Here is a 23,192-nt window from a genome sequence, read left to right as displayed (position 1 = left end):
GCACTGATGATAGATTAGAATTAGAATTAATAAGAACAGAAATTAGAATGAATGCTGGTATGCGGGTAGAGGACTGCCATAGCTATTGATATATCCTGGGTTTTGGTTATATCGTGGTTGGATTCAAAGGTGCTTGGCTTGTTGCAAAGTGTTGTGCAAGAGTTGCGCCCCAATCCCATTGATTTCCTCCCTTGCCCTGCAGCACTTTCCACCCATCCCTCATAGTTCTAGAGAGTCTCCTGGTTCTTGGAGTACAACTTCTCAGATGTGAGTCGCATTGACTTCAGTGGAACTGACTCCCAGGTGATTGTATATACTCTACACTGTATAGCATTAAAACCTCAAAAGCAGACTTTCAGAGCTAGCTGGGAGAAGCCCTGGAATAGGACAGCTTCATTGCACAAGAACAAGGTGGCTTGTGCTTCTCTGGCCCTGACGTATTATTCTGTATTGACTATCTGAAAGTAGATAACAGAGGTTTGTGTTTGAGGTACTTTTTAAAAAATAAGAGAAACCCAGACCTCAAATACTCATATTTCCTGTGCAGTATGAAATTAAGACAATAACTGTGGTTGTGCTTGGATCAATAAAATGATCCAATTCAGCATTCTATTTTCTGAGTTTGAGTATCCACAAGGAGGTTTACATGTAATGCATGAGAACAATATCAATACCAGATGCCAATGCCCAACTTCTGGGAATCAGGTATACTGCCACTGATCATGGAACTCATATATTACCATGATTGGCTTATCACCCTTACAGTAATATTTTTTCCAGTGACGTGTTAATTAGTGGCTTCTTGCAGCAAGGAATGTCATCACTGATTCTATATTGTGTGAAAAAGTACCTCACTCTGTTGCTTTTGCTTCTCAACCTCTTTGAAAACCTCAGCAGAGCATCTTTGTATTTGAGGCAAGGAGCAAGATAAAAACAAGAGTAGCTGTTGACCTCTTGTAGTCTTGCTTTAGTCTACAGAAATTGTAATATCCAGAAAAAATACCTTATAATTCTTATGCCGCTTCTTTGAAAGTACAGATGAGTGAAATAGGCAGCCTACAGTTGCAAAAATCTGTGTCAGACCTTCTACAGATGTGCATTTTGTACAACTTCCAAGTCCAAAAAGCAAATAGCTCCAGTAACAGTGATGTTTGACCTGAACGTGCACCAGGATTTTTTTTTATCTTTTTCCTCTTTTTTTAAAAAAAGAGCTGACGCAAGTAGGACAAATGGAGGTGTTGGGTTCTCTTCATTGATGATTGGTTTATCTAATACACTCCCATTTGCTTTTAAATCGTTGTCTAGCTCTAGAAGGTCTTAAATGAGAAAACTCTGAAAGACAGGTGCCATTTTTAAATTAATAAGTTATATCTTGGTGTGGAAACAAGAGAAAGAAAGAAAGAAAGAAAGAAAGAAAGAAAGAAAGAAAGAAAGAAAGAAAGAAAGGAAGGAAGGAAGGAAGGAAGGAAGGAAGGTATTTTTTTGCAAGATTCATTATGCTTTTAAGTAAGGGGATCTTAAAATCAATATGAAATTAACAATTCATATTTAAATACAAAAGGGTTAAAAAATATTCAGTAGCAGATTTCATATGCTTATTTTTTACTGCCAAATGTTCAACAGTTGGAATTGACTTTGTGTGTGTGTGTGTGTGTAGAAATTCCATACAATCTTTGATTCTAAATTCTGAGATAATTTAGCTATCATTGGCTAGATTCGATTTATGTAGCTAATTATTACATTCATAATTGACAAAAGAAAAGGGGAGGTTTTAATTTTGCTCATCTTAGCATGGAGATCACAGAGCTTTTCATCTTCAAAAACGTTAATGCTTTATTTCCCAGAAGGGAGTGCCTTTGTGGCTCTCATTGAAATCTTGTCTGCAGTGCGATTGGCAAATTAATGCAAGTAATAGCGAGTTAAATTCCCATCAATCTAGAAATTGAAAATGATTAGGTCCAATTCATTTGCTTCTCTGTTTCCTTGTGTTTTCTTCATGGAGCACAAGACAGTATACAGGAGTTTCCTGGGTGGTCTCCCATTCAGTTGCTGATCAGACCAGAACCAGCGTAGTTTCTACAAAATTGCTGTCTTCAGGCAATACCCCAAACCAATGGAATTTAGTTCCATGGAAGTCTATACCTGTAGAAACATGCAAGATTTACAACCTGCAAACATGGATGTTATCAAATCTGTGGCTTGATAATTAGGTATGCTCTTCAGAAAATGGGGCCCAACTCTTCATTGTGTTTAAAGGAATGTAATATTTCTGTGGATGTGGTTTCCACTAGGGCTGGCCCACCCATAAGGCAAGGTGAGGCATCCGACTCAGGTGGCAGGTTCCATAGGGCCGGCAGATTTTGCCTGCAAGGAATGCATCACCCACTGCTGCTGCTGCTGCTGCTGCTGCCACCATGGTAGCAGTGACAGTTCCAGCATTAGAGACTGGGTCTGCCTTCCCTTCTGCAGCGCCCCCTCATGCCACCTGTACAGCGTCCTCTTGGCAAATAGGAGGCACTGCTGGTCACCTCCCAACCTTGTTTCCAATGTAGATCTTTATTCCCCACTTGCTCCTGATGTGCCTCTTCACTGGTGGGGAGAGCACCATTTTGCGGTTTTGCCTGGATACCACTGACAGCTTGCAGAACCCATGGCCAGGGGCAGATTTTGGTAATCTTTGATAATATGGCACCCTGAGCGAGGCTAAAATTTTGTGGGGGGTCCTCCCTAGCAACAGCATCTTCCCTTACGGTGGCCACTTGTGATCAAATGTCTTTGAGTCCTTTGTTCCTGTACTCTTAACAAACACCACGTTCTGGGAGAAGGGGGGTCAGAAATACTCTTCAGTGACAACGTGTCATATGGCTGCCCTGCCATGCCCCCCCCCCTTCTAACACTTCCCAACTTTTTTGTTGGGAGTCTCTGTGACTTTCCTCAAACCCCTCAAAGCTCTGCTGTATATCAAAGCTGTCTCCCTCTTCTTCTGCAACATCAGGAGAAAGAGGGGTTGGTTTCCACCATTCCTCCTCCTCCATCTTGCCCTCTTGAGTCCAATCCCTGATAGGGAACTGCTTGAATCCAGTGCTGCCATGGCTCCAGATAACTCCTAGATTATGCAGTTTCAGGATATGCCTACATAATGCTTCCACCTCCTTTGAAACCAGATGGGGCCCACACACCTAGGAAGCTCCCATAAGCAAATCATTGCTTCGTGTTGATGCCTCTGTGCTCCATTGGCAGAAATATCTGCAGTACTGGGTGAAATATACAGTTCGCATTGATGGTACACAAACATAAATAATGTTATACCCCATTTGAACAGCTTCAGAGTTTGCATGCACCGGCAAGGATTGTGGAGTTGTTAATGTTTACTGAGGCTTTCCTTGAATCTGTTTACACAGCTAGAGCATCCCAGGCAATTGTACAGCCTGTCCTATTCATGCTTAATGAAATGTAAGTCTCTATTTAATAGTGATGACATCTAAGTGAGGATTTTTATGACTGTATCCTTATCGCACTATTCCAGGGGTCAGCAAACTTTTTCAGCAGGGGGCCGATCCACTGTCCCTCAGACTTTGTGGGGGGCCGGACTATATTTTGGAGGAAAAAAATATGAACGAATTCCTATGCCCCACAAATAACCCAGAGATGCATTTTAAATAAAAGGACACATTCTACCCATGTAAAAACATGCTGATTCCCGGACCGTCCGTGGGCCAGATTTATAAGGCGATTGGGCTGGATCCGGCCCCCGGGCCTTAGTTTGCCTACCCGTGCACTATTCTCTAATCAGAAGGAAAAGCCCATATAGTTCAATAGGACTTGCTCCCAAGTCAATGAGTATAGGGTTACAACCTTAGTCGCATTCTTTGTTCACCATCTTGGGTCAATCTCAGGTCACCATGTGCCTGCTATGAGTTTTGAACTCTGTCTTATGGTCTTGGTTACACTGTCAGGGTCACCTCTCCTGTGATGGAGAGAGAATAGGCAAGTGACTGTGTTCTAAAGAGGCATTTTACTTTATTTGAACTCAGTTTAGTTTGATTCTGCAAGCCAATACAAGACAGAAGCAATTTAAGCGTTTCTCACGTTAGAATAACACACTATAGGAAACAAGTCCTCCATTTCAATGTTGGACTAAAACAATATTGGCCTGAATCCAGCTTAAATGTTATTCAGCTAGTTGCAGAGACAACCACATATGGGATGCACAACTTGCATCCACATTGCAGAATGCACCCAGAAAATTCAGTATGCCCCAGATGAGCATTGGGATATGGATCCACATCCAAGCGTGCATTGATTTGCAAGTAAATCGGATGTGCACAACGAAGACTGTGCAAGGATCTGCCTTGCTAGATTGTAGTGATCATTTTGTAAACCAGGTTTCAGCTAAACTGGAAAAACAAAAAGAAGACATTATAAATGTCTTATAACATTGTGACACCAGATGGTGCAGTAGAGCTGAAATTGAAACTTCATGAAATGTTCCATTGTGAACTTTAAAACAGGTTTTTCCCCAGAGCATTTTAGAGTGTTTTTTTATAGCTATGTAGATGCAGGCCCAAAGCTATAGCAAAAAGGGGGGGGGAGTTGAATAAATACTAATTGTCTGTTATATATTACCCTAAATCTTTCTCTTGAATAATGTCAGTAAAAAAGAATTTAGCTATTTTTCCTCTGGAAGATTAATAATTTTTGTGGTTACTTGGATTTGGGGACTTTTTAGCTAGTTTTTCTTTATGTGCTTTTAAACTTTCTTTCAGCTGGCATTTTACTTTCAAATATGCTACTGTCCTTTTAAGTTTAGATACAGATTTTGAATATGCATTGGGTCATAATGCAATGTCATTCTGCTTGCCAGAGGACAAAATAGCTTGCCAGAGGACATAATAACATGGCAAAGACAACATAATTTTGTGTTGCTCTAACTGGAGTTCCCTGTATCTCAGCTATCAGTCCTCTGAAATGTTAGCCTAGTTTTCTCTGACCTAATGCCAGATTAGGTGATCACTCTCACACGGGGACTGGAGTGATCAGACAGAAAGCCATATGCAGTTTGCCTGTCTCTGGTAGGAAACTATATCAAACAGCATGGTGTTCTTTCCTTATTGATTTCTTTTAAAATGATGCTGCATATTTTAAATAACAGGCTTTGCTATCTGCTTTTCAAACTGAAGTCTTTAACTTCAAGCCACTGGGTGGGTACTGGAAAATATGCTTATGTTCTCTGCACATCAACTCTTCAATGTTTTCATGCTATAAATAAATATATGACCAGACGTTTGTTGGGAACGGTATGTTTACACTCAACAAAATGGTGACAGTTTTCTTGTTGTCGAGTGACTAATATTCCATGTTGAAAAAATATGAAATTCTTATTAAACTTGGGGATAAATAAATTTCAACTGCTTGTGCTGCTGAGATTTCTCATAACTTTCAGTTCTGCAACATTCTGAATGCCATTTTGAACGCTAAAATATATGGGGGGCTTTCAAGTTTATGGGACTTAATTTTGCTGGAACACTATATCCAATTAATGTGTTATACTGGCAGATATAGAGTTGAAGTGTTGATAGTTTCTTGGCGAACAACTATGTGATTCTGTTTCCTTGCCTGTGGTTATTCTCAGCAATAACCATGATTGTAAGTAATTGAATATTTCTTAAGCCATTGAAAAATGTGCCGTTCAAATATTCTATAGGAATTAGAGCTTAGCATGTATCTGTGCATTTGGATCAGGAATGTAAACTGCTATCAATGTCAATTAATTACAAATGCTAATCAAAATGACCATGCCTTTAATAGATAGATAAAGACATAGATATTAAAAAAGAAACAGATAAGAATATATTATTTCGTCAAATAGAAGATGGAAAGTTTTGTGCAGACATCTTGAGTTGATGAATTTGTGGGTGGTTTTGGTATAGCAGTTTTATTGCAATTGTGGTGTTGGTAAAATGGGGAGGAAGGGAATCAGGAGTGCCACCTTGAGTTCATTTCAGGAAAGGTGGGAATGTCAATGATGATGATGCCCTTCAGTCAAGTGCTACAATCCTATTTAATACAGGGCTTCACGTGAATTCTGAAATACACATGGAGCTGCTGGGCATGTGGGTTCCCCATTCACATCAGTGAAAGGAACTGACCTGTGCAGGCAAAAATAATGTTTGATCTTGTCTGCCTACATCAGTCGCTACATCAGGGCAGCTATACTGCATCTCTTTCAGATGGATGATGACTTGTGTGACTTATCATTCATATTATTTCCTCTTTTTTGCTCACATGAGTTCTTATTTTTTGTGAGCTTCCTTGACCCAGTTTTTAGAAGAAAGGCTGGCTTAAATAAATAAACAAACGTGACATATTAATGATAATAATAATGCTGAAGAAAGCACCTTGATTATTGAGATATAATTCTTCCCTACGTCGTTTTGAAAATAAACTCTGGATAGAATTTTAATTTACTCAGAATTTTCCCAGAGGGGGAATGTAGTCTTAAAAAAACAAAATGAACATAAACCCAAGTGATGCTCCCACACATTTTACCTAATTTGAGGAAATTTTTAATGAAGTCTTTGGTTTTCTGTTTATAGAACGGAGTGTTCTGAGAGTCAACATATTGCAAAGGCGGAAGCTTTAAAGCAGAAGGTACAGTTCTGTTGACACTGAAGACGCCTCGGGGTTGTTTGTGTGTACTCGAAATCGCTGACAGCTCAAATGGATCGCATGGAACTGCGAAAAGTCAACACAGACCTTGACGAGGAGAGCAACAGTGGCGACAGCACTGAAGACACCTATACCGATATGGGAGATCCAGAAAAGGCCACGATTAGCAGGTACAATTAATTGCCAGAATGAGAAGGTAAAAAAGGCAAGCTTACCCACTTGGTCATTACTTGAGGAACACACAGTTCTAAGTGGGTCACACATCACAAAATTTAATGATAATGTACACTGTTCTGCTTAGTACATTTGCATTTAATGAGTTAAGCAGGGCATCCATCTACATTTTTGTAGGAATTCTACATGTCTAGATAGGCTTTCCTAAACAAAACTGCTTCTAACAGGTGCCAGAAATAGTGCAGTGAAGGCACCTGTCTGATGTCAATTGGCAAGGAGTTCCAAAGTTGTAGGCGCAGCCATAATAAAAGAATGATTTCATACAAGGGAAAAATGAGTATCTTGTGGCACTCGTACCAGTGCCAGTTCTGCATTGCAGTCATTGTAATATTGTTGAGATTTCTAAATCTTATTGGAAGATGCTTTGCGGAGAAGCTTTCTCAAAAAGTGGGGTATACATTTATTAAATAAAGCAATACCGGTGTAAAACCGCAGCCTGAATTTTAAAGTGCAAAGACATTTATTTCTTCTTTCCTTGCTTATTTGTTCGTTTCTTTGTTTTGTTTTTAGTCACTTTGTTGGTGATGATGCCGAAAGTCAGAAGTTCCTTACCAACGGCTTTCTGGGCAAAAAGAAATTGGAAAATTATTCAGATGAATATGTAAGTCCCTTAGTCACAGTTGAGTTGCAGTGGTGTCCTTGCAGATGCACAACATAACTAATGGCACATTTTCCTTGTTCTATTCCAACAGAATCCAGGAGATATTTCATTTGGAATGTCATCATTTAACCTGAGCAATGCCATCATGGGCAGTGGAATCTTGGGGTTGTCCTATGCCATGGCCAACACTGGAATCATACTTTTTGTGTAGGTATCCACAATGTAGTTTGGGGGGGGGTGGAATGGGAGAGTCTTAGTTGGACCTATAATATCCTGAAATAAGAAATTATTTGTGTGTGTGTGTGATAGGTTGGGTCTAGACTTAGTCATGTTCAGAGTAGACCTACTTTTGTTGCAATAATGCAAGGACGTTGGGGAAGCATTGCAGAACCACAAATCACACCCACCACTAATGCACTAATGGCTGAATGACACGTTGCAGAATACAGCTGTCAAAAAACAGGGGGGGGGAGTCTGGAAGGGCACATGCACTGTAGCACAATCCAGTACTGTTATCAATGCTGTGATCACATTCAAGACTATGTCTCCCTCACACAGGATCCCATATCACACTTAGATCAACAAATACATCCACCACTAATGCACTATTAGTGGGTCAGGGATGCGGGTGGCGCTGTGGTCTAAACCACTGAGCCTCTTGGGCTTGCCGATCAGAAGGCTGGTGGTTCGAATCCACATGATGGGGTGAGCACCCGTTGCTCTGTCCCAGCTTCTGCCAACCTAGCAGTTTGAAAGCATGCCAGTGCAAGTAGATAAATAGGTACCCTTGTGGTGGGAAGGTAAACGGCATTTCCATACGCTCTGGTTTCCATCACAGTTGCACCAGAAGCAGTTTAGTCATGCTGGCCACATGACCTGGAAAGCTGTTTGTGGACAAACGCCGGCTCCCTTGGCCTGAAAGCAAGATGAGCGCCACAACCCCATAGTCGCCTTTGACTGGACTTAACCATCCAGGGGTCCTTTACCTTTACCTTTTTTTAGACCTACTTTAGTTGCAATAATGCAAGAACATTGGGGAAGCATTGCAGAACCACAAATCACACCCACCACTAATGCACTAATGGCTCAATGACACGTTGCAGAATACAGCTGTCAAAAAACGGGGGGGGGGGAGTCTGGAAGGGCACACGCACTGTAGCACAATCCAGTACTGTTATCAATGCTGTGATCACATTCAAGACTGTGTCTCCCTCACACAGGATCCCATATCACACTTACTTAATCCAAAAATCTATCTAATGCATTTATTATTGGTCAACTATCCTGCCTATAACTTGGCTATATTAATTTATATTTGTGTAGGCCGGGGGGGGGGTCCATCTCTCCCTGTGTGTTCCATGACATAGCAGCAACGTTGCAATTCCAACTGGGGCAAATATGCCAAAGAAATAAATAACTCACCTAATTTGTATCTGTGGAATCGAAGTGATACTATCCCTACTGTGGAGACTGGAAGAGAATGCTCTCTGTCCATATGGCACTAAATCTGAAACTCTGTGAATAGAAATATGTCTATAGACACGCTGCCCCCTAACATCTGATCGTGCCAAATGCTAACTGTGATGGCATGTAGCTGACATACACTATCCATATAGCATATGTTTTGACAGGCAACAGCAGATGCGCCTGAGCAACTTTCAAACTATATAGCTAGACCTATCAGTCGGGGAGACATCTTCTTACAAAGCTTTCCAGATCAGCAAATGATTTTATTCCTTAAAACCTGTGTTGTGGAACTTTCCAATTTGGAGAAAGGCTGAATGAAAATTTTAGATCGTTGTCTTGCATTATTTAAAAAGAAAAGAAGGAACACTTTTGGTGTTCTTCAAAAAAGCAGAGACCTGAGGGAAGCACATTGTTGCATTGGTAAAAGACACACAATATAAAGCTTTTAAATATACTTGCTGTATTCAGCAATCTGTGGGTCAAACTGCATGCTAAGTTAAATATATTTTAGCATTTAATATGCCATAGTTTTAGCCATGTTTTATTCTGTGTTGGATTTAGACTAGATAAGATATATTTTAAAAACTCTTAGAATACACTGAGGAATGTTGTCTTTGTAGGCCTTTGAACCTTATAGTCAATGTCCTTCAAAATGAAAGTTCTTTCCCCTTTACTGAACTTAAAATGGCACACCTGAATTGATGTCTCTACAAAGGAATGGATAACTAATCTGTGTAGTTCATTTTATCTTTGCTCATCGATTTATAACTTCTGTTCTTCCTCACAGAATCCTGCTGCTCAGTGTAGCCATAATGTCTCTCTATTCAGTTCACCTGTTGCTGAAGACATCCAAGGAAGGAGGTATGCCATTTATTATCTAGGTGGCGGGCGAGTCATTTGAGGAGACCACATCCCAGCCAGGCAGACAAAAAAAATCGAGTTTAACTTGTGCACTGTTTTGCACACTAAAGACAGAAATAGCAAAGAACAATGACCCAGATCTTCTCAGGAACAATGACAGTGTTGTCACAAGCCCATATTATGCCGGCCAGCTTTTATGCCCCACTGCCTGACTGGACATGGAAGCAGCCAATACCCGATCAGTCAGTGAGGCACAGCCCACCAGTGGGGCCTCTGATTGGCCCATTTGATTTTCACTTTTTGGAGGGCAGTCCCGCCCTTTGGCCCAGCCGGCCAGGAAAATTCCCAAATGGCCAGCCAAAACTCATGAGCTCTGGCTGCCAGGAATACTGGCTGAATGTGAGGGGCCATAATTGCTGCCCAGCCAGAAAGGAATAAGTGGCCATTATGGGCAAAAACCAGAATTAAGCAGTCTTAATTGCCATTGATTTCAGGGGGGGGGGGAGAAACAATCACGTACTTAGATAATAGACATGGAAATAGCTTTCCGGTGACCGCACCTTAGCCCCACTATAATGTATGGTTGCCCTCTGAATTTGCTTCCTTCAGAGGGTTGTGCAAAACTCAATCAATGAAAAGATATTTGAAGTAAAATATTTTCTTTCCTGTTGCTCCTAGGTTCACTAATATACGAAAAATTAGGCGAAAAGGCATTTGGATGGCCTGGAAAAATTAGTGCTTTTGTTTCTCTTACGATGCAGAACATTGGAGGTGAGTGGGAAATGTCTTTTTAATGGGAGGGTTTAAAATGACAGTAATTTTCTTATAATAAAGAAATGGGAGGGATGTCTGCTGTTGGTGCCACAGCAGCCCTGAATACTGCACCATAGAAATAAACTCTTAATTATGATGCCCAATACAGTAATTACCATACAATGACATTTCTGATACTGAAAGCTATTTTTACACTCATGTTAATGCCCCATAGAGAGAGGCCAGTTCATGGCATTCATGATCTACTTAAAAGCCTAAATGCAATATACAATGTAGGACCCTTTTCTCTGTTATATTTGGCAGCCAAGGTTGTATGCTTCCTAATTTTGATCCTTCATAGCTTACATCGGGCTGGGGAACCCTTTTTCCCCAAAGGGCCTCATTTCTTCACAGGGAACTTTCCAAACGCCAGTGGCAATGCAGCCCAAGGCCAAAGTCGGTGTGATCTTCCCTTTGGCCTGGTTCTAACCTCATTAATCCTGTATAATACTCAAAGCACAAGCAGAGCTATGAAATGAAATTACAGGAACCCAGAATAAAATGGGAGGTACTTTATGTGCTGTGCGTTGCTAGCTTATCATTGTACAGTGGTACCTCGGGTTATAGACGCTTCAGGTTACAGACTCCACTAACCCAGAAATAGTAGGTTAAGAACTTTGCTTCAGGATGAGAACAGAAATCGCACATTGGCGGTGCTGAGGCAGCAGGAGGCCCCATTAGCTAAAGTGGTACCTCAGGTTAAGAACAGTTTCAGGTTAAGAACAGACCTCCAGAACAAATTAAGTTCTTAACCCGAGGTATCACTGTATCAGCACAAAATGTACTTCACGTTTCTCAGGGAATCAAAGCCTGGTGGCATAGTGGGGAGGCTGGGGGGGCAGGCACATTTTTTGAGGCGGCACCAGGCACCCCCACAACAGGATCCCTCATTGGAGCCTGAATTGGTCCAACGCCACCAGCCACAGCAGAGAAAGGGGAGTTGCCATACCACTGCCACCACTGCTGCTCATTCTCCTCATCTGTGCCGTGGCACGCTGCCACCAGCAACTCTACTCCCAAGTAAGGCTTGACCCAGGGGTGCTGCGGGCTCCTTTTGTGCCCTGTCCCCTTGTGGGGGTGCCCCACATGTCTGCCCTGGGTGGAGCTAGCCTCCACTCTGCCGCTGTCAGAGCCAACCGACAATATCCTTTGGACGAGCTGAGTTCAGAGTGGTTGTGAACGCTTCAATGTTACAGTAAGAAACAAGGCACTGTGGTTTTATCCTAACAAAGCAACAATTAGAATGAAATACAGTGCCCTGTTTTTGAGTGTGGTGGGAAGGTTCGGTTTATTCAAAAGCAAATGAAGAAGTTTTCCGAGTCCTCTTTTTGCCCAAGCATGGAAGAGAGGAATGCAACAACCCATGCAGGCTGTGATTGATTGTTAGGTCTGAACCAAGCCATATGAAAGCATCCTTAATGACAGAGAAGAACAACCTCAAAATGAGCTGTAACTGTTCTGATCAAAGGGTAAGAAAGCATTTGGGCTTCTGGTTGTCACATATAGGAATGTAAGGGCCATTGAAACAGGCGGGTAATCCCAGCACCACTATTACAATGATGATGAGAGACTTCAGAAGCAAGGGAGGATGTTGCAGAGTTTAAAACTCATATTTTTCTGAATGAATGATTTCCCCATGTAAGCTGACATGAACAGCATTTCTGTTTAACTGAAAATTTAATGATCTGAATGTTTTGGATACCCTTTTTCAGACCTTCTCATCATACTCTATTCATCCTTTCTCGTTTCAGCAATGTCAAGCTACCTCTTCATTATTAAGTACGAACTTCCAGAAGTACTCAGAGCATTTCTAGGGCTTGAAGAGAATTCTGGGTATGGGCTTGGTTACATTTCTCTAATTCAGCGAAGTCTCCTTATAACCCTCAACAGATTTGATTGATACATGGGTATTCTGTCTTCTCATTCTAGGGAATGGTATCTAAATGGGAACTACCTTGTGATATTTGTGAGCATTGGTGTGATTCTTCCACTTTCACTTCTGAAGAATTTAGGTAAACCAATCAACTACCTTATTAAAATATATCTATAATGACTTACCTCTATCAAACTCTTAGAGTTGGTCGTCTAATTTCACCTGTGGTTTAACTGTGTATTCACTTTGTTGTTTTTGTAGGGTATCTCGGTTATACAAGTGGATTTTCACTTACCTGCATGGTATTCTTCGTAAGTGTGGTAAGTAATTATAGGAAATGGTGTAGCAACATTTGCAGAACAATGTGTGTATGTGTAATATATGTGTAAGTGGTAACAGTGTGCTTATATAGTGTGGACTGTGGCTCCAGCCAAGGGTGCTGTTAGAGACATATCACATTCAGGGGACAGGGGCAAATTGGTGCAAATTTGTTACGCCTGCTGATTGAAATGTATAGATGCAAATTTAAGATTCTGAGCAAATTGAAGATAACTGGGGTCTGTAAACAAAGTTTTTTCACACACAAAAAAAGTTTAAAAGAAGGGGAAGAGGCAGGAGATCTGGGACCTCAGAACAAAAAAACAAGACTAAGTCTACACCATAACTGTTGCAACAGAAGTTTGAGCCTGTGGTTTAGGAAGTGTGCTGAGTAGCCCAGAGTGATAAAAACGAGACAAGATCACGGCATGGCATGGCCGTGTTGTGAATGAGTTTTGAGAAGAAGCAGAGCAGGGTAACTCAACCACGAGAGGCAGAGCTGCAACAGTAGTCTCACCTCAGCAGTGTAGTTAGTTGTAGCTTACTTGGGGTGAGGGTAAAGGTTGAGGTGACAGCAAGTTGAGCGCTGCATAGCACACTGGTGTCAGCACTGGATTGCAGCCAGTGTGCCATACTGCAATGACCTCACCCCTTGTGAATGGCAGTGATGATGATGCTGGAATGCTATCGCTGCAGCTCTGCCTCACTGGGCAACCAGCTCCTGGGATTAACCATGCTTCCAAGCTGCAAAGCAGACCTGTTAAAACATCCCAGGCAGTAGACCAAATAAGCATAGGATTCATTCAAATTCAAATCAATTTCCTCTTCCATTTACCTGTCTGCTTTCATCATCATAGACACACACACATCTTTATGATGCACACCCCTTTAGGAAACAGCAACCAAAAAAACCCCCTTTTTTGTGAAAATTTGACAGCTGCGTGCTTCAGAATGTTTTCATCTCAATCTAAGTTGAGTTTCTATGGAGTAAGCAGGATAAGTATTGTAGCCATCTGCTAACCAAAAGGACACCAGGGCACTGTAATATATGCAAAATGCCCAGGAACAAGATGAATAAGCTTTGCTACAGAATCGAGGCTGTCGACCTGCAAGGCCCACCCTTCAAATGAAATCCTTAAAGCTCCCCATAATTTTTTGTTGCTGCTGCTGGAGAACAAAAAAATATCCCCTGGGGATTTTGGTGCACATGGCACAGAGTGTGGGGACTAGAGTGGCCCTTCAGAATGCTCTATGCTTTTTAGTGGGCAGAGCAGACCTTTGGAATGCTTCTCTGGGACCCGAGCTCTGTGGTTTCTTTTCCCAATCCCTCCTGACAGTTCTGTTGTGCCATGAATTGATCCCCACTTTAGTGACTGCAGGGAATCAATCACAGACAGCACAAAGCAGGAAAACAGAAACATCGCCCAATTAGATAGAACTTTGTTAGAGAACAATAGCAATGTCTTGTAAAGGCATTCAACGTTTCAACTTATTATTTGCCATATTCAGTCTCTTGATATGTATGCATATTTGTAATCTTACTTTAGGTCATTTACAAGAAATCCCAAATACCGTGCCCTCTCCCAGTCTTGGGCAGTGGTGCTGGCAATTGGTCCTACAACAGCACCACAGCTCCATTGCATGTCGTGATGCTACCCAACGATTCTGCCAATTCTGAAGTAAACTTTATGTTGGACAGCACCTACAAGCAGTATTCCAGTTTTGAAGAAGCCAAAGATAAGATGCATCAGAGCGGAGTAGAATATGAAGCCCATGGAGAGGATGATGAGAAGTGTACTCCCAAATATTTTGTGTTTAACTCACGGGTAAGGCTCTGTGGGACATGGGTGTTACTGTGGTCTAAGCCACAGAGCCTTGGGCTTGATGATCAGAAGGTCGGTGGTTCGAATCCCCACGACAGGGTGAGCTCCCGTTGCTCGGTCCCTGCTCATGCCAACCTAGCAAAGTGCAAGTAGATAAATAGGTACCGCTCTGGCGGGAAGGTAAACAGCATTTCCGGGCATTGCTCTGGTTCGCCAAAAGCGGTTTAGTCTGTATGCTGGAAGCTGTACACCAGCTCCCTCGGCCTGTAAAGCGAGATGAGCACTGCAACGCCAGAGTCGTCCATGACTGGACCTAACGGTCAGGGGTCCCTTTACCTAAGGCTCTATTACGATTTTGTTTCCCATAGAACTGCCTGCCTGCCATTGTCCCTTGACTGACAGGAAGCTCAGAATTTTATTGCACAGAGTCATTCTGGGAGTTACAGATTGCCCCAGTCATTATGCCAGTCTGAAGCATTTACTGGGCTCCTCTTGAAGACCAAAGACCCCCCTGGGTGTCTACCTAGATTGAGATTATTTGTCTCCTTTTCATAAATACTGATTGGGACCTGCTGGCTAAGGCTGATAGGATGTCCAGCAACATCTAGAAGGTGCAACATTGGCTACTATTGAGTCAGCAGTACACAGGGGAAGGCGATGGCCAGTGGCTATGCCATCTCTTTGCTGTGTTTATGGTTCCCCAAATTTATACACAAGATATCCTTTTGATAAGTCATTGCATAGCGTTCCTTCATTCAGTCCCCCTACTCAGTGCTTACATCTTGTCTAGACCTTTACCTGGAACAGCTGCAGTATAAAGCCAGTCACTTTGCTCAGTAAACTGGCCCAGTGAGATGTGGAAAAAAACTAACCAGCAACTGGGATCCTTGTTTTTTGTTCTAGACTGCCTATACAATACCGATCCTGGCCTTTGCATTTGTGTGCCATCCTGAAGTGCTACCCATATACAGTGAACTGAAAAAGTAAGATTGCTTCTCATCAATATACTCTACTTAAAATAGGCTCATTATTGAAACCTTCCCCCCTCCTTTTCTAATTTTAGTTAAAAATATATTAATTGATTTCCTACTAATGAATTATTTTTCTCCTATTAATTTTCCTCGTATATTTATTGCTTTTGCTATTATCTTTATATTTTTATAGCTTTTAGTTCAGGGATGGAGAACCCCCAGCCAAATGGCCAAATTAATTCTGCCAGGGGCTCGGTTTCCCCCAGTCATGTCACTAAGACATTTGTTGGTGGTGGTTGGTGTATGGACTACAACTCCCATCATCCTGACCTTTGGCCATGCTGGCTGGAGCTGATGGGAGATGGAGTCCCACAGTTCCCCACTCCTTCAATAAGAGGAATTGCTATAAAGGGAATTGCGGTATACACAAATACTTGAGCTGGTTAGTCTTTTCAAGAAAGTAATGGCTTCTTCATTCATTACATGCATTTTTAATTTAATTTATTTCATTTTCCCATTCAGTCGATCACGAAAACGTATGCAAAGTGTTGCCAATGTCTCCATCACTGGGATGCTTGCTATGTACCTCCTTGCTGCTCTGTTTGGCTACCTGACTTTCTATGGTGAGTCAAAACTCTCTCAGTAATTGAGATGGGTGCAATTGCGAGCCGGAGTTCCTACGCACGCGCTGAGATCCGACATTGGAAATCCCAGGGACTGTTTCCCAGGCAGCAAAGGAAGCCTCTGACTCCACCCACTTTTGCCTAATCAGCGAATCACGAGTGGGCATGGGCCACCAGGGAGCGGGGTCAGCCTGCCCCTCCAGTATGACACATAGGCCCGTGGCTTGCCTTGAAGCTTTAGAGCAAGTTAGGCAACAAAAATACCGGTAACTGCTAGTGTTTAACATGGTTAAGTGTTATTTCTGATCTGGGCCTCCCAAAGCTAAATAATTGTCTGGTCTGTTAATTATAACTTCTCAAATTGCAATCGCGTGTGTCCATGTGTCCATATATGTCTATGGCCCTGAGTGGACATGAGATTGCGTGAGAAAGCTGACTTTCTTCATTTCCCTTTTGCAGGCGAAGTGGAGGATGAGCTTCTTCATACCTACACCAAAGTGTACACTTTTGACACCCTGCTTTTAATGGTTCGCCTCGCTGTACTTGTGGCTGTGACCCTGACTGTGCCCATAGTCCTCTTCCCTGTAAGTCAAGAGACTGTTATTAAATGATCTTTGAGCAGCCCATACCAGAGGACCTTTTACAGACTGGATATTGAATTGTTGCCATGTAGCTGCTTTTCCATGTTATGGGGGATCTTTTGATCAGACCAGTCACAACCCTGGTAGTAGCAGTTCCTATCTCTTTTTAAGCATTTAAGGGGAAATGGCAGAGGTGCAAGGAAAAGCCTCAGTGCCACTTTTGCTGTAGCTGTTGGTGACTTTGGGCTATGTATTTGTTGCTGTTCCTGTTCCCAAAGTAATAAGCGCACATGTGCTTTCTCCAGGGAGGTGACTAAGTATGAAAGCAGAGGCACATTCAAGTCAGCTTGATTGTTGACAGATCCCCAACAACGTGTGTTAGAGCCTCTCAGCTTGCACACTACAACAGCTATCAGCTCCCCTGAGTTTCTCAAGTTACAGTTACACAATGTCCTTAAAGGAATATTGCACTGCAAGGCTGAAGGCTTCGTTTTGTCTCATGCTCATAGGGTCCAGATAAGCTATGTAATCTCCCCCTACCCTCCCCCCCCCCCAAATTCAGAGAGTAATAATATATTTCCCCATGGATCCAAATGGCATAATGCCTCTGTAAGCCTTACATTGTGAAGGTCATTCTGAAGTGCTAGAATCACTCCAAAAAAAGCTCCAAATAGTGTGGAGAAGTGGGAGGTGTAACAATATGTGGTGTGGGATTTAGTCTTTCATACACCCATTCATCCCTCTTCCAGAACACCATCCCATTCTCTTCTTTGGTTTTCCCTTCTCCACTAGATATTCTGATTTTCTGTAACTACAGAGCACATTTGATTCTCACTGGGCTATTCTGCTTTGGGTGTATGTGGGATTCTCCCCCCCTTTTTTTTAGAATCGCCCCTAAAAGTTTCTTAACTCCTTCAAACCTTGAAGTTCCCCTGAGCAGAATACTACCTTCCTCCTGCGCTTGGGTGGTGCATTTTTGGCTATATAAGTTTGCTTACTCTCAAACATTGGTACTAGAGGGAATGTTTATGAACTGGGTCAGATTAAGACCTCTAGAGTCCCCAGACACAGAAAAGATTATGGTGCCTTCCCCCATGTCATTCAAAATAAAAAACAAGCCTAAACCATAAAATACGGTTTTGTTCTTCCAAAATGTCACAAAACTTACATGTATGCTGAAATTGAAATAGCAGCTTATCGCTATGCTTTCTGGTTGCAAAATTCTGGAGAAGTTCCTCAGCGAAGCATGTCTGCTTCCCTACACAACAGGGAAAGTGAATTGAGTTTGTCCTGAGGGCCTTTTTTAGGTGGCATAAGAGACAGAAAAATGGGGGAAGTATGTGTAGCAGAGGACAAGGAAGTCAAACAAACTTCTGATTTTTCCGATGATGACTACTTTTGAAATATCAATTGTCAAATTCTTTTTTAAAAAAAAACAAAAACATTTTTGGATGCTTTCCTGGTAATTGGGTAATCCAGCACGGCTCTGAATTGACCCTGATCTGCTAGCTGTTTTTGCTGTCCTGTTGCACTTAAGGGTTTTTGCTTCTTCAGTTATGCGAAGGACTTGGAGTGTAACCCTATCCGCAGTTGCCAAGTGGGGCTGCCTTGACCTTTTACCTAGTTATTATCTCTGCAAGTACAAAAGCTGTAGGAAAGCTGTTCAGGTTTGGGAAGTTTGCAAGGTCAGGGCAAACAAAACTGATATATCTCTGTCATTTATAGATTGAATGATCGAGTGTACGAGTACTTACATTGCACCTTTTTTTTTAACTGAAAGCAAAGACGTCTGCTTTTTTTATAACCTACAATAATTTTGAGAATGAGGAAAAAGTCCCCCATGTACTTAACTGTTACTGAGCTGAGTGGTTCAAAGACTTTTGCATGTTGCATTTCTTTTTTACTAATAAATAAATAAATAAGAAAGTAAACATGTGCTATTTTCTTCTAGTAGCAGAAACATCTTTTCCTCAAAGTATTTATCTCCCATTTACATACTTTTTATCAATATTTCGAATTCTGCTGCAAAGTACACACATTAGTCATAAAACTATATTAGCATTGTTGGTGTGTTTTATTTATGAAAAAGATTTATATACTGCTGTAGCATTATAAATATCACAGTGGTTTACCGCAATATGAAAAGATAAAACCAAACAATAAAATTGTGAAAAGTTAAAAACCAGTTAAAAGCAAAAAGAACTTAAAAATAAACATTGATAGACCATTGTGGGAGATGTACTCTTAACTGCCTGCGTAAGCCTGGTGGAATAGAAACATTTTCATCACTAAAAGGGAATGCATATAAAGATGAAGAGAAAGACAGGATGCCTTTTTCTTTTTCCTTTTTGCTTCAGAATTACCCAGCATCAATTCTAAATTTAAGATGATAAAATATGCTGGTTAACATTTCCTTTTCTTTTTTTCTTTAACAGATTCGTACTTCGGTTACCACACTCTTGTTTCCCGGAAGGCCTTTCAGTTGGATAAGACACTTTTTGATTGCTGCAGCAATCCTCGCCTTCAACAACGTCTTAGTTATTTTTGTCCCTAGCATTAGAGACATCTTTGGATTCATAGGTATGCTCTGGAACAAAATCCTTACTTATCTTACTATGCCTCCAGGGGAAACAAATCATGTCTGTCGAAACACCTGTACTGTAGAATTCAGTGCAGTAGGAGCAAAGATGGCCATACCATTGGGCAGAGTGGGGCAGCTGCCTCAGGCCACACAGACCCTGGGTTTGGGGGGTGGGGGCAATGCTGACAACCTCCAGGCCGTTCCTTCTCAGTGCTTAGGCCATCCCCCTCAGTTGAAAGACAGAGCTGTGTGTGCCACGTGGCCTTCTTTACAACCCCATAACTAACACACACCCCAAAATCAGGCTGTTGGCAACCAATAAAACGCTCCTTTTTGGAGGGTGAACACCACGCTCTGAAATCAGTCACCAGGTCTGATATGACAGGTTTCAGGAAACCAGCCCTTTCAAACATAACCTTTCTCTTTAGGCATGCCTTTTAGAACTAAAGCTTGCCTTCCGATACACAATTACCTGGAGGTGAGTCATATTGAACTTAAAGGTAAAGGCGAGATGAGCGCTGCAACCTCATAGTTGCCTTTGACTGGGCTAACCATCCAGGGGTCATTCACCTCACCTACCATATGGAACTTATGCCTACGTCTTAATAGACAGGCATAGGATCGAACTATTATATATAGTTTAATGCTGCAATTTTGTACACACTTACCTGTCAGTAGGTCCCACTAAACTCAGGCCCCATCTGCACTATACATTTAAAGCTGTTGTTGTTGGCCTCTGCCTTTCTGGCCAGCATCCCAAGATATGTAATGAAGGCGCCAGGTGAGCTTCCCTGAAGAGAGTATTCCATGGAGCTACCACAGAAAAGACTCGTTCTTGTGTTGCCATCCACTGGGCCTCTCATAGAGGTGGCCCATGAAGAAGGACCTCAGATGATGATTGCAGGGTCCGGGTCAGTTCATATGGAGACAGGTGGTCCTCTGTGGCTGCTGTCTCTTACTAAACATTAACCATTTATTTGTGTCTTCTGCTTCAGGTGCCTCTGCTGCCACAATGCTGATCTTTATTCTTCCTGCTGCTTTTTATCTCCGGATTGTCAAGAAAGAACCTTTCAGGTCCCCTCAGAAGATCGGGGTAAGTAGATTGGAAGCAATCAGCGCCGCAGTTCAGTATTGCCAAATCATAAACCCTTTCCCCCACTAATATGGGATCTTCTTTTCTTTTTCCTTCTCAATTACAGGCTCTGGTTTTCCTGATTGTTGGTGTGATCTTTATGATTGGAAGCATGACACTAATTGTCCTGGACTGGATTTACAACTCTCCAGGTTCCAAGCAGCATTAATCTGGAAGAAAAATAGAAAATATTCGTTTTTACTTTCATGTTGGAAATGATTGAATGCTATCATCCAAAACAAGAGGGAAAAAGACTTTTGACACATAGAAGGGGACATTGCTTCTAGTCAATAACTGCAAAATTCCAAAGACTTTTACTAGTAATGCCACTAGGAGGATCCTATGGAATATTCAAGTGCCCTTTAATAAGGGATTGTTATTTATGCATTAAAGCCTGTGCCAAACTCTTCTGGACCAGGATAGAATAAAAAATGTGTATATAGTCCTTGAAACAGACTGTTACTGCTATTGTTGTTTTGATAACCACAGTTTCTAGAATACGGAGACAATGTAGTAGCTCAGAAGTTACCCTAGTGCCTTGTAAAATTGTCTGTGGGTATGGTTTATTATGGAATATGTTGCACCCTATTTCAAGATAGAGGCTGGAATATTTGGGAGTCGTTCAAAAGCTAAGACCATCAACATCTCAAAACTGAGTTTGTGTATATATGTATGTATAGTGTGTATGCATGTACATAGACACAGAAGGGAAGAGAAAATAAAAGCAACAATTGTGTTGAATGATTGTTCATAAAGTTAACAAATACGGTCAAGTTGTGAGCACCAACCCTTTGTAAGTATTTTACTTATCAAGCAATAAATTATATGGACAGGTGATCACAGAAGTGCTCTGTGTTGAAGGTGCACAAGTATGGTCAGTTCTTGGCCATCATAACTTTCAGCAATCTCCTTTTCCTGTTACAAAAACTGGCTGCCATTGCTTTTGGTGGGGCGTAACTGTCCCATCTCTCTCACCAAGTGGCAGTTACTGTCAATTACAATCAACAACAACTAGCCACACCAATAAGATTGTGTCTTGCCCTAGGGGACCTTCAAAGCTTCTCCAATTGGCAGTGATGCCGCCATTGTGAGCATTATATGAAGTCTCTGTGCTCTTGTCAGGTATTCCTGGTGGCCACTGGAGGATGAGTGGAACCCTTAACAAGATGACAACAATCTCATAGCAAGTGCATCTTATCTTTGTCATTGTAGCACACTTACTTGTTAGGGGGAGGCTGGTTCTGGTAGGATCCCTGTTGTGAGCAAAATATTATGCCTATGCCTGCCGGAAACCTGATCCTGCAATTATAATTCTGTTTTGAAGACCTTCTAAGACAAGCTGGATCTCTGTTTGCATTTTGTCTGGGAGACATGAACAGGAGAGGACTACCATACTCAGGTCCTGTTTGTGGCTTCCCAGAGGCATCTAGCTGGCCTCTGTATAAACAGAATCCTAGACTAGATGGGTTTTTGGTTTGATCTACCAGAGCTCCTCTGAAGTTCTTAAGTCTTCCACTATAACTCAGATGGGTATAAGGAGATCACAAAGAACGTGAAAAGCACACTTACCAGTATTGTTAAATGCATTTTTGTTTGATAAATGGTCAGTGCAGGAAACAGTGATCATTGCTATATATGTACTATATAAATATTTATGTATATAATCTTATTCGCTATTGAATGTCGCTGTATGATACAATGTTTTGATTTTTATATATCTTATTTGTGTAGTTGTTTTCACAGTCACAACCTTTATACCATTTTGAAAGCAGGGGAGGGAGGTATTTTCCAGAGGGGCTCACTTTATATCTCAGTGTTTGGAATTTATCTATGGAAGTCCAAAAGATTACCCAAGTAGAATAAGGCAGTCAAATGTTACCAAAATGGATTATTACAATAAACTTCAAGAATTCAGGGTTATGACCTGCTTTTGTCAATCTGTGGTTCAACACTTTATTTTTAGAACAGACCGACCACGCTTGCAATTTAGGATTCAACACTACTTGCTGGGAATGGGATTTGTTTCCCAGGTATAAAGTGTTGCAGATTGTGGCTTTGCACTAAAGAGAAACATAAAAGCCCCAGCTTGAACTGCTTTGCCAGTGCAAAAGCACATTATTAGGTGTTCAGTGGACGCTCGGGTTACGAACATGATCCATGCACGTGCGAGTTGCGATTCGGAGCTTCTGCGCATGCACAGAGCGCAATTTAGTGTTGCTGTGCCTGCGCGAGTGCTGAAACCCAGAAGTAACCCGTTCCAGTGCTTCTGGGTTCGGCGTGGTGCGCAACCCGAAAACACGCAACCTGAAGCATCTGTAACGCAAGGTATGACTGTATTTGGGTGGTAGACAATGAAGTTTTACTCAGAGTAGACCCACTGAATCAATGAAGTTAGGTTCATTTAATTTCAATGGGTCTCCATTCAATGGGTAAAACTTAGTTGAATACTGTCATCGATAGGGCTGAGAAACCAACAGATAGCTGTGGACTTTCCTCTCCATGAGCAGGATGGGAGGTTGGCAGGTCAAAACCTTCCTAGTGCAGCAGTGGGAAGCTCTATCAGAATTGCTTTTCTATTAATGGTGCTCTGTGGGTAGTAGGGCTGGGACGCGGGTGGCGCTGTGGGTAAAAGCCTCAGCGCCTAG

General features: G+C 41.8%; 1 protein-coding gene across 3 annotated transcripts in view; it reads left to right on the top strand.

The window, feature by feature from the left end:
• Window positions 1-22,467, top strand: part of SLC38A4 (solute carrier family 38 member 4) — a 33,625-nt gene extending 11,158 nt beyond the window's left edge. For 2 of the 3 annotated variants that reach the window (XM_053407539.1, XM_053407541.1), the window contains exons 2-16: window positions 6,597-6,839; window positions 7,414-7,504; window positions 7,596-7,711; window positions 9,759-9,832; window positions 10,511-10,603; window positions 12,397-12,478; window positions 12,575-12,657; window positions 12,780-12,838; window positions 14,384-14,662; window positions 15,563-15,642; window positions 16,153-16,253; window positions 16,713-16,837; window positions 19,270-19,414; window positions 20,411-20,508; window positions 20,615-22,467. In XM_053407539.1, the coding sequence (XP_053263514.1) occupies window positions 6,721-6,839; window positions 7,414-7,504; window positions 7,596-7,711; window positions 9,759-9,832; window positions 10,511-10,603; window positions 12,397-12,478; window positions 12,575-12,657; window positions 12,780-12,838; window positions 14,384-14,662; window positions 15,563-15,642; window positions 16,153-16,253; window positions 16,713-16,837; window positions 19,270-19,414; window positions 20,411-20,508; window positions 20,615-20,716 (1,647 nt within the window). In that variant the 5' untranslated portion in view covers window positions 6,597-6,720 and the 3' untranslated portion in view covers window positions 20,717-22,467. Of the gene's footprint in view, window positions 1-4,945; window positions 5,073-6,596; window positions 6,840-7,413; window positions 7,505-7,595; window positions 7,712-9,758; window positions 9,833-10,510; window positions 10,604-12,396; window positions 12,479-12,574; window positions 12,658-12,779; window positions 12,839-14,383; window positions 14,663-15,562; window positions 15,643-16,152; window positions 16,254-16,712; window positions 16,838-19,269; window positions 19,415-20,410; window positions 20,509-20,614 lie in introns of those variants that run through there. The other variant, XM_053407540.1, reaches the window with a different exon arrangement.
• The last annotated feature ends 725 nt before the right edge of the window (window positions 22,468-23,192 follow it).

This window comes from Podarcis raffonei, chromosome 10 (genome assembly GCF_027172205.1).
Source record: "Podarcis raffonei isolate rPodRaf1 chromosome 10, rPodRaf1.pri, whole genome shotgun sequence".
Lineage (NCBI taxonomy): Eukaryota > Metazoa > Chordata > Lepidosauria > Squamata > Lacertidae > Podarcis > Podarcis raffonei.
This window is presented reverse-complemented; position numbering and strand designations above follow the sequence as displayed.